This window comes from Lutra lutra, chromosome 14 (genome assembly GCF_902655055.1).
Source record: "Lutra lutra chromosome 14, mLutLut1.2, whole genome shotgun sequence".
In the NCBI taxonomy this organism is placed as follows: domain Eukaryota; kingdom Metazoa; phylum Chordata; class Mammalia; order Carnivora; family Mustelidae; genus Lutra; species Lutra lutra.
The window spans coordinates 31481307-31494670 of record NC_062291.1 but is presented as its reverse complement, the minus strand read 5'-3'; the positions used below and the strand labels follow the sequence as shown (position 1 = coordinate 31494670).

General features: G+C 39.1%; 1 protein-coding gene across 1 annotated transcript in view; it reads right to left on the bottom strand.

Annotated features, from left to right (window-relative positions):
- KIFBP (kinesin family binding protein) overlaps window positions 1–13364 on the bottom strand; it is a 36477-nt gene that overhangs the window by 4795 nt on the left and 18318 nt on the right. The window contains exons 3-6 of the mRNA XM_047702125.1: window positions 8376–8455; window positions 7876–8059; window positions 5180–5264; window positions 539–654 (exon numbers count right to left, since the gene is read on the bottom strand). Coding sequence (XP_047558081.1) covers window positions 539–654; window positions 5180–5264; window positions 7876–8059; window positions 8376–8455 — 465 coding nt within the window. The remainder of the gene's footprint in view (window positions 1–538; window positions 655–5179; window positions 5265–7875; window positions 8060–8375; window positions 8456–13364) is intronic.

The window sequence follows — 13364 nt, the reverse complement described above, 5'->3', positions numbered from 1 at the left end:
TTCCAGATACAGATTTTTATAAAATAAATATAAATATATGTACTGTATAAAGTATATAAAGATTAGGTTGCTTATCGTCTAAAAAGATGTAAAGGAAAAAGATAAGAATATGAAGAGATAATACAAAGCAAAATCTAAGTAATTTAGGATGGGCAAGGAAAGTTTTATGGTGTTTAAAGAAGGCAAATGGTACATCTAGGCTATGAAGAATTACACACTGAACAATTAATATATTGAGAATCTACTGTGCCTGGTGATAATAATATGAATATGATGCAGCCCCTACCTCTCCAGGAATTTATAGTCTATCCAAAGGAAAGTCTTTAAGGAAGAAGTGGTATTTGGGATAGACCTTAAACAAGTAAGATTCTAAAAGGCAGATGGGAAAACAAGAAATATTTGAGAGCATTCTGCACACCGTGCATAATAAACATGCAATGAGCCCAACAAACATAACTACCATTTTAAGCTTTTACTTCCTTCCTGCTTATTTAAGGGAAAAAAAAAAAAAAAAAAAGGCAACTTCTGACTACATTACCTGCATGGAAAGCTGGGCATTCTGCAGGAGAGTCAAACAATATTTGATCCAGCATCGTGCTATCTCTCCTTTTCTTTGATGGTAAAGCTCTGGTACATCTCCTTCAGCTTCAGTAGCTAAAATCACAGAACGTTATTTATTTAATGGTCACCATCACAATTTTCACTTTGTACTACATTCTTCTTAAAGCACTTTTTCCTGAATTTAAGAGTAACAGATTCTCACCGAAGCAGTGGGGGGAAAACCCACCCAAAATTCCAACCACCCAGAGGCACTCACGTTATTATTTTTGTAGATTTCCTTCTAGTTTTTTTCTTGTGTGTTGTCTGTAAAAACTAAGGTCACAATGTATACTCAATTTTGAATATAGGTTTTTCTTTTACATATTCTACCACTAACACTTCACCCATATCATTATCAACTCTTTAACATTTTTTAAGTATAGCATTACATACGATTAAATAGATGTTCCCTGGGTTATATAACCATTCTTGTAATATAACCATCTTCTAATTCTGTTGTTTCCACTTCTTCTATAAGAAACAAATCTACACAAAGTCAGGTCATGATCTCGAGGTTGTGGGATCAAGCCTGACATCAGGCTCTGCGTGGAGTCTGATTCAGATTCTCTCTACCTCTCCCTCTCGCTCATTCTCTCTCCCTCCAAATAAATAAATAAAATCTAAAATAAAGAGAAACATTCTTTCTCTCTGCCTCTGCCCCTTCCCTAAGTTTGTGCACGCATACATGGTCTCTCTCTCAAGAAAAGAAGAGAAATATGTCAAACAAGGTGAAAGTCAGCATAACTATTAACCAATTTGTCAAAAATTCCAATTTAGTGAAATTCAAAATGAAATGGAGTTCTCATGAATTAAAAGTTAGTCCTGGGTGCAAAGCTTCCCCCAAACTAACGTTCAGAATGATGGAGGTAGTTTAGTGAAGGCCCAATAATTTCATTTTGTAATGCAAGTCCCATATCCAGTTTTACCAAAATATTTAAGTTACACCCGTGGAAGGCATTCCTTTTAGCAAAAAAATTTATTTATTTATTTTTTTTTTTAAAAGATTTTATTTATTTATTTGACAGAGAGAGATCACAAGTAGACAGAGAGGCAGGCAGAGAGACAGAGAGAGGGAAGCAGGCTCCCTGCTGAGCAGAGAGCCCGATGCGGGACTCGATCCCAGGACCCTGAGATCATGACCTGAGCTGAAGGCAGCGGCTTAACCCACTGAGCCACCCAGGCGCCCCGCAAAAAAATTTATTTTAAGAATTTGCATGATTTGGGGCACCTGGGTAGCTCAGTCTGTTAAGCTTCCAACTCTCGATCTCAGCTCAGGTCTTGATCTCCAGGTCGTGAGTTCAAGCCCCATATTGGTCTCCACACTGGGCATGGAGAGTACTTAAAAAATAAATAAAATGACAATGTAAATAAGTAAATAACTTTCATCATTTAAATTATTTTGGCTTTCACTATTTGAGAAAAAATCCTTAGTAACATGAAATTTCACCTTCCATCTCCATATCAGATTTAATGAAGTACTGCTATTAATCTATGTAAACCTTCCTCTGTAGGCTACCTTTTCCATCATCATGGGTGTACCACCAACACCAAGTATAACAGTCACAGTGCCCAGCTCTACAGGGAGAGAATCAAGTCACTAGCCTCCCAAACAACACAGAAGCATGGCACTGAAGCAACTCACTGGTGGGTTTGATGGTCTCCTTTAGATGAACATTTGGTTCCGCAGAAAAAGTGGGTTTGTTATTCCTTCTTAAGATTTATTTATTTATTTGAGAGAGAAAGTGGGGGGGGGGTGGAACGGGGACGGGGGAGAGAATCTCAAGCAGACCCTCCACTGAGCAGGGAGCCCAACGTGGGGCTCAATCCCACAACCCTGAGATCATGACCTCAGGTGAAATCAAGAGTCAGACACTTGACCAACTAAGCCACCTCGGTGCCCCCAAAAGGGGGGTTTTTATCTCCAACAGTAAAACTAAAGAAACAACATACAGTTGACTCTCATTATCCGTGATAGTTATGTTCTTTCTATAGTCACTGTGAACACGGAATTATTAGCAAATGCTGAAACAACTTGGAAAAATACAGGGTTAGATTGCCATGAGCTTCTGGTCACATTTTCATCACCTGATCAATATGTGTAACTTTATTTTGTGTGTGTTTCTATTTAACGATCCCTTACTTAGTATCTACTGTTGGCTTATTAACACTGAACTCAGGACCAACAGCACTATAACCTGTGCCTGAATGAAGCATATCCTGCACTGTCATTTCTCCATAAGGCACGTCACAGCCGTCACCTGTTTACACTGGACAGCACTTTAGCACTACACTCGGGGGCCATTTTAAACAATGAAATTGCCAACAAAAAACACAAAAATGTGAAGAATAGAGTACTAAATAAACCACAAAAAGGGCACTTATTCACTCTAGGGGAGCTGAAACAAGAAGACGAGTGTTGCCTTGTTCAACATCAGCTGAAAACGTGCACCTCAGGTGACCCAACTTCTTTTCTGTTCTGAACAAATGACCACAGAAGTGCCTAGAGTACGAAGTTTGGGGTCACAAGTAAATGGTAACAATAGGTGAATCCACAAATATAGAATCCACAAATAATGGATTCTACTTTGGAACCTGTACTTAGATATGAAGTCCTTTTTTTCTCTTTCAGAAATAGCTGGTGGAACTGGGTACTTGACCTCCTTAAGGTTTGGAAGCAAAAGTTATTGGGTTGATAACTTTGTAAAATGTGTTCAGGGACCCCATGTAGATATGTTACTGATTTGATAATAATAAAAAGCTCCAACTGTTTTTTAAAATTGTGGTACAACTGACATTATAGTTGACCCTGAACAACACGGGTTTGAACTGCACAGGTTCACTTACACGTGAATTTTTTACAGTACAGCACTGTAAATGTATTTTCTCTTCCTCATGATTTTCCCAACATTGTCTTTTATCTGGCTTATTTCATTGTAAGGATAGAGCATTAATACATATAACATACAAAATATGTGTTGTTATGGTAAGGCATCTGGTCCACAGTAAGCTCTTGGTAATTGAGTTTTAGGAAGTCAAAATTTATACATGGATTTTTAACTACACAGGGAATAGTGACCCCTAACCCCACCACATTACTAAGGATCAACTACACACTAGTTTCATATGCACAACATAATGAGTTGATATTTGTATATATTACAAAATGATCATCACAGGAAGTCTAGTTAATATTTATGACCATATGCAGTTCAATTTTTCTTGCAATGAGCTTTAAAGATATACCCTCTTAGCAACTTTCAAATATGCAATACAGTATTTACTACAATCACCATGCTGTACATTACATCCCACAACTTAATTATAACTGCAAGTTTAAAAGATTTCTCTTTTTCTCCTTGTTTGCCTGCATAATAATCCATTGCATATACACCATATTTTCTACTACTCATCCAGCAATGGACACTTAAGTCATTTTCATATCTTGGTGACTGTAAATAATACTGCAATGAACATGGGGACGCATATATCTTTCGGTTTAGTGTTTTCTTTTTCTCTGGGAAAATACCCAGAAGTGGAATTACTGAACTATATATTATTTCTATTATTAATTTTTGAGGAACCTCCATACTGTTTTCCACAGTGGTTGTGAGAGAATTTACATTCTCACCAACAGTGCACGAGGGTTCCCTTTTCTTCACATCCTCACCAACACTTGTTATTTCTTGTCTTTTTCATAAAAGCCATGAGAATGAGATGATACCTCACCGTGGTTTTGATTTTCTCAAATATACATGTTAACTGTGATTTTTTTTTTTTAAAGATTTTTATTTATTTATTTGACAGAGAGAGATCACAAGTAGACAGAGAGGCAGGCAGAGAGAGAGAGAGGGAAGCAGGCTCCCTGCTGAGCAGAGAGCCCGATGCGGGACTCGATCCCAGGACCCTGAGATCATGACTTGAGCTGAAGGCAGTGGCTTAACCCACTGAGCCACCCAGGCGCCCAACTGTGATTTTTAAAACCAAATAAAACACAGTAATTAAAAACTAGACATTTGGACACATCACTCATGCAGTATTCCAACCAAAAATGTGTCATCTGATTCTTAGCTTAAGGAAACATCAAACACCAATTGATGGAAATCTAATTTAATAACTGGCTTAGATTTTTCAAAAATGTCTATGTGGTGAAAGAGAAAGAATGGCTGGGGAACTGTCCCAGATTAAAGGACAGTAAAGAGATGTGACAAGTAAATGCAGTAGGAAATCATGAACTGGATACTCTAGTACTAGAAAAGACATTATGGGAATAATTAATGAAACAGAAATATGCATTATAGATAAAGAATTGTATCAATGTTACATTTCCTGTTCTATGATATATAAGAAAATATTCTTGGGAAATATGCACTGAAGTACTAAAGGGGTAAAGGAGTCTAGAATTCACAATCTTCTCTCAAACGCTCCTGAAGAAAAATAAAATGTGATTGCAAATGAGGCAATTATTAAAAGTTGGTGAACTGAAAAGGGCTATAGTAGTTCCTTGTTCTGTTCGTGAATTTTCTAAAATTTAAAATGTTTTCTAAAAGCTATGTAATAAAACATGCACATACGAACTTACTGTCTTCTGTTGTTGAGATCTTTCCAGCTTGACCAAAAATGACATTAGCAGCAGATAAACAGTGCCTGGCCTCCATAAAACATAGCTGTGGAGGAAATAAACAAGAGTAAGTGCAATCATCACCCAGCCTTATTTGCAGTCAACACTTTTACATAAAGACTTCTAGTATGAGAAAAGCTATAAAATTGGGTAAAAACCACTAAGGAGACCCTGTGTGGTTGCTGAACATTAAGAAGGTATATGACACGTATACTCTAGTTAAAAAGCTACCTCACAGATTAAAATGACAATCCCCCCAAACTCTTCATAATAATCCAAACTGGTTGAGAGACAACTGCTGACTGAACTGAAAGCTCTCTTCAGGTTATCACTCAGGATGCTTCAAGAACGGTGATCATCCTAGACTGAGAGGGCTTCCCATAGGCCTTTAGGTTCAGTCCACATAGCCAAAATGCCATCTGGGATAAATGTGTCTCCTGTCTGAGGACTTGAAGATTTAATTTTCAGAGATCTCTCTATATATCCTACTTCAAAGGCAAAAAGGGTAAATATAGATAGGAAGAGATTCCTGTCTTCTGGAATTTGGGGAATTTACATATCATGAATGAGGATTCCCATCAACTTTTGAAGCTAACAGATTTTCACAGATGAACTTTATGGAACTGCTTTACCGACACACTCGAAGACTTCCTAATTCAAATTTGGGAATGGCACAGTTCTCAGAAACACTTAGCGTTTATCACGTAAGTCATAGGAACAACCCAGCAGAGATACAAAGTTAAAGTCCAACTTTTAGTTGGAAGCCACCCTCATTAGTTAAATGTCTAGTTCATATTAATAATACCTCATTTCGTTGAGAAGATTTTTCATGGTTGGCTATGACTTCAAAATCTCAGCACTAAATGTATCTCTCCATGACAGCAAATTCAGAAGCCACCTCGAGACTAGCTAGGTACTGTGTACAGTATTAGCCCAGCAACATCTACAGATCAGAATGTTGGTGTTAAACCTCAGAAGCCTAAAGAAAGTTACAGTTTACATAAAGAAGCTTTAACTGTCCCCCTGCAATCCCTTACCCATCATTATCTTTCAGTTTTATTTGGCTTTGTTGCCAGCAAGCAGCCACCGCTACAGCAGTGAGTGCCTTGTGCCCTCTAGGTGGCTGGTAAATGTGGGACTTTAGCATCTGCCAGGTAGGGACACATCGAGTAGCAAAACCTCATCACTGGAACCAGATGGAAGATGAGAATGATATAAAAATGACAACTTCATTGCTTAAAAAAAAAATGGTTCAAATCTCTATTTGCAATGTAACTAAGCTAGTTGTAACAAAAACTTAGAAAACATTTCAGTTTAAAAAAAAAAGGCACAAGGTGGGGGAGATACTCATGAAAATTACTGCATGCTCCACATAAGCAATGCTTAACAACTTTAAATTTTTTATTATACTTTAAATTAATATCTAAATATCTTAGTACTATTAATATCGATGGAGTTTTAAGCGTTAGTTAAAATCACAGTGAATATGTGGCTTTAAAGTTGCTAAACAAAACAAATTAAGGGGCCTCTGGAAGCTATAAAAAAAGGTGCCACAAGCAGAGGCACCGGGTAACACTTCTGATGACGACCACAATGGAATGGATTCATGAGTCAGGTTTAACTGAATGCTCCAAGAGACGCGACAGCGTTACTTACACGCTTGATCTTAGACCAAAGTCCTAGAAGCGATGCTGCAGTCACCACAGCCCTTTCTCGCCTGCTAATAGCTTTTCTGAATGAAATTCTGTGGGACAATACTTTAAACATAGGGTGCATTTACAGAACCAGCACTAACAAAAAGCTTAGAAAGAAAAAAGGCCCAGGAAGGATACAGCAGCAGGTAACCAAAGAGATTTAAAGAAGGAACTCTGATCAGCAAAGAATTACCAAAATTTCAGAGCGAATCAGAAATACAAATAGAAGTAATTTCTACTGCTGAGTATCTTACTGAGGATTAATAGAAAATCTGGCCAGGAAAGGTGGCTGAAAGGGGTTAAGCATTAAAACTCTTAGGAACTAAAGGAATAAATGGGTTAATTAAAAATATACCAACGTGATTCTGAATAACTGTGATCAACAACTGAGAAGCTCAAGGTTGTTCTGTGTAATCCTCCAGAAGAAGTTTATCATAGAGAGTCACAACTCAGGAACTGAGCAGAGACATTTCCAACAGAGAAAAATTACTATGGAGGAGTTAATTCTAAAGAATAACTGAAATGCATCACATGCTTTTATCGAAGCCCACATTTAACAGTCAACTTCCTCAGACAAATCCTCATAGTTACAGATTACTACTGCATGAAGATAAAGCTGTGTCTATAAGATAAACTCCGCAATTTAAGGTAACATCTCCCTAGAATGAATGATCATGTTCTGTATTAACGAATTGGTCTTAGGTAACTAAAATGTAATTTTAGGGGAGAGCAGCATGTAAGACAAGGAAGAAATTCAGCATCTTACCATTCAAAAGGATTAATGCAATAAAAAGCTACATAAGTCTAGTATACTGGCAAACTGGGCTGCATTTTTCTGTCCAGTTTACATCATAAAATACAAGCTACTTGTTTTTAAAAGATGACATTTTCAAGGTACTCCTGGTTCTATTTTTATACCCATGTACAGTAACTTTTGGTTAGACAACTATTTGAGAAGCTTACCTTATTGATGTAAAACTGCGACAAGGTAGCAGCATTAATAGCCCACTCTATGGGATGGTAGGCATTGTGTTCAAGCTGGCGTTTTAGGGTACTGTGACAATAATGAGCAGCTTTCTCAAACATTTCCATATGCTGGTAGACTTGAGCCAGGTAATAGAGGTTATGAGTATAAACCTTCTCAAATCTGTGAAGAAGAAGTGAGTATTTGTATAGGTTTACAATTGATATGGAACTTTCATATAGCTCAGTCCTCTCACCAGCCCTTGGAGTTGGGTATGGCTATGGTAGCTATCTGAGAGATGAGGAAAACAGAGCCTCAGATTTGAACAGGGTCACGTTTCTAGTAAGTGGCAAACGGACATTTTTAAATCTATGTCAGAATCCACATTCTACAACTTTAGGAGCATCTCAAAAGAGAAAATACTGTGCCTTTTGGAACAATCATCTTATCTACACTACGTGGAATTTACCTGTGAGAGCAGATTTCTGTACTTACTCACCTTTTTGATCTCTCCTGTTCAGCAAGTTTCTCTTCTTCAGGAAGAAAATGCTCAGTAGGATCAAGAGGAGGACTCCCAATCTACAATTAAAGAAAAACAGAACTCTAAAAATTTAACAGAACTCTAAAATTTTAAACTGTAAACACCAAGCGCCCTCCTCTGGAGAAATTGGACAAAGCAAATTTTTAAAGCTCAGTATACCTCATTTTTTACTAGCTCATTTTCATGTTACCCAAGAAGTAATTTTCTCTTCTTTTTTAAAAATTTTATATATTTGTCAGAGAGAGCAAGTACAAGTAGGGGAAGCTGCAGGCAGAGGAAGAAGCAGATTCCCCACTGAGAAAGGAGCCTGACATGGGGCTCAGTCCCAGGGTCCTTGGATCATGACCTGAGCCAAAGGCAGACACTTAACCAACTGAGCCACCCACGCATCCCAAGAAGTAATTTTCTTAATCATACGTTTTTAAAGAGTCAAACAATGAAAGGAGATTGCCTAGAAACTGACAGAATTTTAACTGCTGTGGAAAGTGAACCTCAAATACACTAAAAAAAAAAAAAAAAATCTACCAATTTGCCTTCAAGTCTTAATTTTGTCCAGTAAAAAAAAAATCTTTTCAAAACCTACATAAGTGGGGCACCTGGCTGGTTCAGCTGGTAGAGCACTCAACTCTTGATCTGGGGGTTGTGAGTTCAAGCCCCATGTTGAGTGTAGATATTACTTAAAAATAAAATCTTACAGGGAGCCTGCCTCCCCACCCCCTGCCTGCCTCTCTGCCTACTTGTGATTTCTGTCTGTCAAATAAATAAATAAATGAAATCTTAAAAAAAAAAATAAATCAATCAATAAAAATAAAAAATAAAATCTTAGGGGTGCCTGGGTGGCTCAGTGGGTTAAGCTTCTGCCTTCGGCTCAGGTCATGGTCTCAGGGTCCTGGGATCAAGCCCCACATCGGGCTCTCTGCTATGTGGGGAGCCTGCTTCCCCCTCCTCCTCTGTCTGCCTCTCTGCCTACTTGTGAATTCTCTATCAATAAATAAATAAAACCTTTTTTTTTTTTAAGATTTTATTTATTTATTTGTCAGAGAGAGAGAGAGAGCAAGAGTGAGCACAGGCAGATAGAGTGGCAGGCAGAGGCAGAGGGAGAAGCAGGCTCCCTGCTGAGCAAGGAGCCCGATGTGGGACTCGATCCCAGGACTCTGGGATCATGACCTGAGCCGAAAGCAGCCGCTTAACCAACTGAGCCACCCAGGCGTCCCTAAATAAAACCTTTTTAAAAAAATACATAAAATAAAAAAATCTTTTTTTTTTCAAAGATTGCATTTATTTATTTGTCAGAGAGAGAGAGAGAAAGAGAGTGCACAAGTAGAGGGGAGCATAAGAGGAGAGAGAGAGCAGTAGCATCAGGGGAGAGAGAGGAGAAACAGGCTCCCTGCTGAGCAGGGAGCTCGATGTGGGACTTGATCCCAGGACCCTGGGATCATGACCTGAGCCAAAGGTAGACATTTAACTGAGTCACCCAGGCATCCCTTAAAAATAAAATCTTAAAAAATAAAAAAACCTACATAATTATGGCAAATAAAAAGGTATGTTCAAGCTTAGAGTGATATTGTTCTAAACTGACCACTAGTGAAAATCAAATCAAAGTTTTAAATATTAAATATTTAAATTTAAAATATTTAAAATATTTAAATATTTGCTCCAATACTTTTTTTTTTAAGATTTTATTTATTTATTTGATAGAGAGAGCGCAAGCATAGGCAGACAGAGTGGTAGACAGAGGCAGAGGGAGAAGCAGGCTCCCTGACGAGCAAGGAGCCCAATGTGGTACTCAATCCCAGGAGGCTGGGATCATGACCTGAGCCGAAGGCAGCTGCTTAACCAACTGAGCCACCCAGGCGTCCCTGCTCCAATAATTTTTTTCTCAACGTAACGAGAAAAGCATATAGATTACCCCCTTTTAATACAGAGGCAATAAAATCAGTGATTCTATTGTGCATTACTTTGTCCAATTCACCCAATCTCTTGCACTTCTGTTTTCTCGTTGATAAAATTACTTCATAAGATTGTTAATGAGGATTCAGTGAGTTAATACATGTAAATCACTTATAATACCATCTTCAGCCCTCCAAAACAGCACCACTGTCCATCTACTTCTACGAGGACAGACACATCTGCAAGACCAGCCTTGCTTTAAAGTGAATTCGCTGGACTTCAAATAGCAAAATCCCTCTTCTGTTTTTAAAAATGTGATCTTACATTCTGGATGTAAATGCTAAAAGCGTCACAACTTGGATTCCTAGAATTTACAGAAAGTAAAAATGACTAAGACAGGAAGCAAGGCCCAAGGCAAACACAACAGATAAGTAATTCTTCCAAGATCTCAATAATTTTGAGGGCTGTTTATATGCTTACTCTTTATTTTTTTTTATGATTTTATTTATTTATTTGACAGACAGAGAGATCACAAGTAGGCAGAGAGGCAGGCAGACAGAGAGAAGGGGAAGCAGGCTCCCTGCTGAGCAAAGAGCCCGATGCAGGGCTTGATACCAGGACCCTGAGATCATGACCTGAGCCAAAGGCAGAGGCTTTAACCCACTGAGCCACCCAGGCGCCCCTATGCTTACTCTTTAAAAAAAAAAAATATATATATATATATACATATATATATGCTTACTCTTTTTTGAAGAAGGGAATTAATCAATTATTATTTTCTATACATACTTCATCATTACAGCTACCACATGTCATAAATGACCCTAAATCAAACCACTCTCTTCTCAGAACTAAAACACAGGTATAACTCAGTACAAAATGTTTGATATGTTTTATGTTTCCATATTAATACTAATTTTTAATGAAATATCATAGGTGTTTGGTATTACACATTTCTGAGGGAGGAGGGGCAGAGAGAGAGAGAGAATCTTAAGCAGACTCCATGTCAAGTGCAGAGCCCAACATGGGCTCAATTTCACGAACCTGAGATCACGACCTACGCTGAAATCAAGAGTCAGATGCTTAACCAACCGAGCCACCCAGGCAGTCTGTATCTTAACATTTTAAATGAAGAATTCCATGTATAAGAGTATGAGCCTAGGGGCGCCTGGGTGGCTCAGTGGGTTAAAGCCTCTGCCTTCAGCTCAGGTCATGATCTCAGAGTCCTGGGATCGAGCCCCACATCGGGCTCTCTGCTCCTCCTCTCTCTCTGCCTGCCTCTCTGCCTACTTGTAATCTCTGTCAAATAAATAAAATCTTTAAAAAAAAAAAAAAAAAAGAGTATGAGCCTAAAATCATGAAAGGAGGGTGGTCAATATGGATAGCTGTTTCTGTGATTTGTCCCACATAAGTGACCACCTAGACCTGCATATACACAGGCAGGCTAATGTTTTTGAGACTCATGCTGTGAGGACAACCTTGAGAGCCTAGTTGATTGAAATATATTATCTGACCTCCAGATCAGAATTGGCCCTTCTGTTCTGTTTTATTCTATAAATCTTGTCTCATATCCCCTCCTGCTCCAGGCTGGGCTGGCTCCCTGGAATAGAACCCAGGAGGGGAGGCAGACGCACAGAGCCCCAGCTCCTTGAAAATATAAAAACATGGTAACAAAGAAATGCAGCTCACTCCAAGCTTCATGGAAGCAAACAATGTTTAACTTTAAACCCCATCATTTGCTCTATAAATATGGCCCTTCTGGGGACAGTCAGTTCGAAGTCTCACCTAAGGGGAGGCCACTTCCCCAGGCCTCTCCATCGGGATCCCACCTGGCTGTTTCCCCCGGGCTTCCCCAGCTAAGGAGGTTGGATGTTCTAAGCACCCAGGGTGACGTAATTTTCCTTTATTCTCACTTATTGCCTATTACCTTCATCTATGTAGAGATTCCTTTCCTCTTCTGTTTCTATTAGGTTTCTATAATAATTAATAAAGATCTCTTTACTTTTCAAAACCTAAACATTGGCTGTTGTGAATCTTTTGTTCAGAACAGAGAGTAACATCTCCTTTGGCTTTGTGGTGCTCTGCTCCTCTTAGTTCATTTGGAGGTAAGTTAAAACACCAAGAAGAAGCACCATGACTTTTAAAATGTACAATCCAGGGACGCCTGGGTGGCTCAAATGGCCAAGGGTCTGCCTTAGGCTCAGGTCATGATCCTAGGCTCCTGGGATGGAGTCCCACATCAGGCTCCTTGCTCAGGGGGGAGCCTGCTTCTTCCTCTGTCTGCTGCTCCCCCTGCCTGTGCACTTAAAGCCAAAGGCAGAGGCTTTAACCCACTGAGCCACCCAGGCGCCCCCTAAAATCCTTTTTTTAAAAAAATGTACATTCTAAAATTCCTTGACAGGGAGCGGGGGTGGCAGAGAGGGAGGGTGCCTGGGTGGCTCAGTCAGTTAAGTGTCTGCCTTCTACCTTCAGCTCAGGTCATGATCTCAGGGTCCAGGGATCGAGCCCCATATCGGGCTCTCTGCTTGGCGGGGAGCCTGCATCCGCTCCTCTCTCTGCCTGCTTCCTCCTCTCTCTCTGCCTGCCTTTCTGCCTACTTGTGATCTCTCTGTGTCAAAAAAATAAATAAAATATTTTTAAAAAATTCCTTGGGGGTATAATTAACATGCTGATTTGCTCCAATCTTTATCCTCTAGGGGTAGCTTGTTATGGTTAGGGAACATATTTTATTCCTTCCTATTTGATTCCCTAGCATTCTGCACAGTATCTGTCACATAGTAAAAACAATAAATGTCTAGTGAATTAAACTGACGAAGCAAACAGAAATGTTCCATCTGTGCATTCTGCTCACAGCACACTCCTTTTACTTGTTATCATTTTGGTATAGATACGGAAGTCCTCTCTATACTACACAGTTGTTTTTTTTTTTAAGATTTTATTTAGTTATTTGTCAGAGAGAGAGAGAGAGCACAAGCATGGGAGAGTGGCAGGCAGAGGGAGAAGCAGACTCCCAATGAGCAAGGAGCCTGATGTGGGACTTGATACCAGGACTCTGGA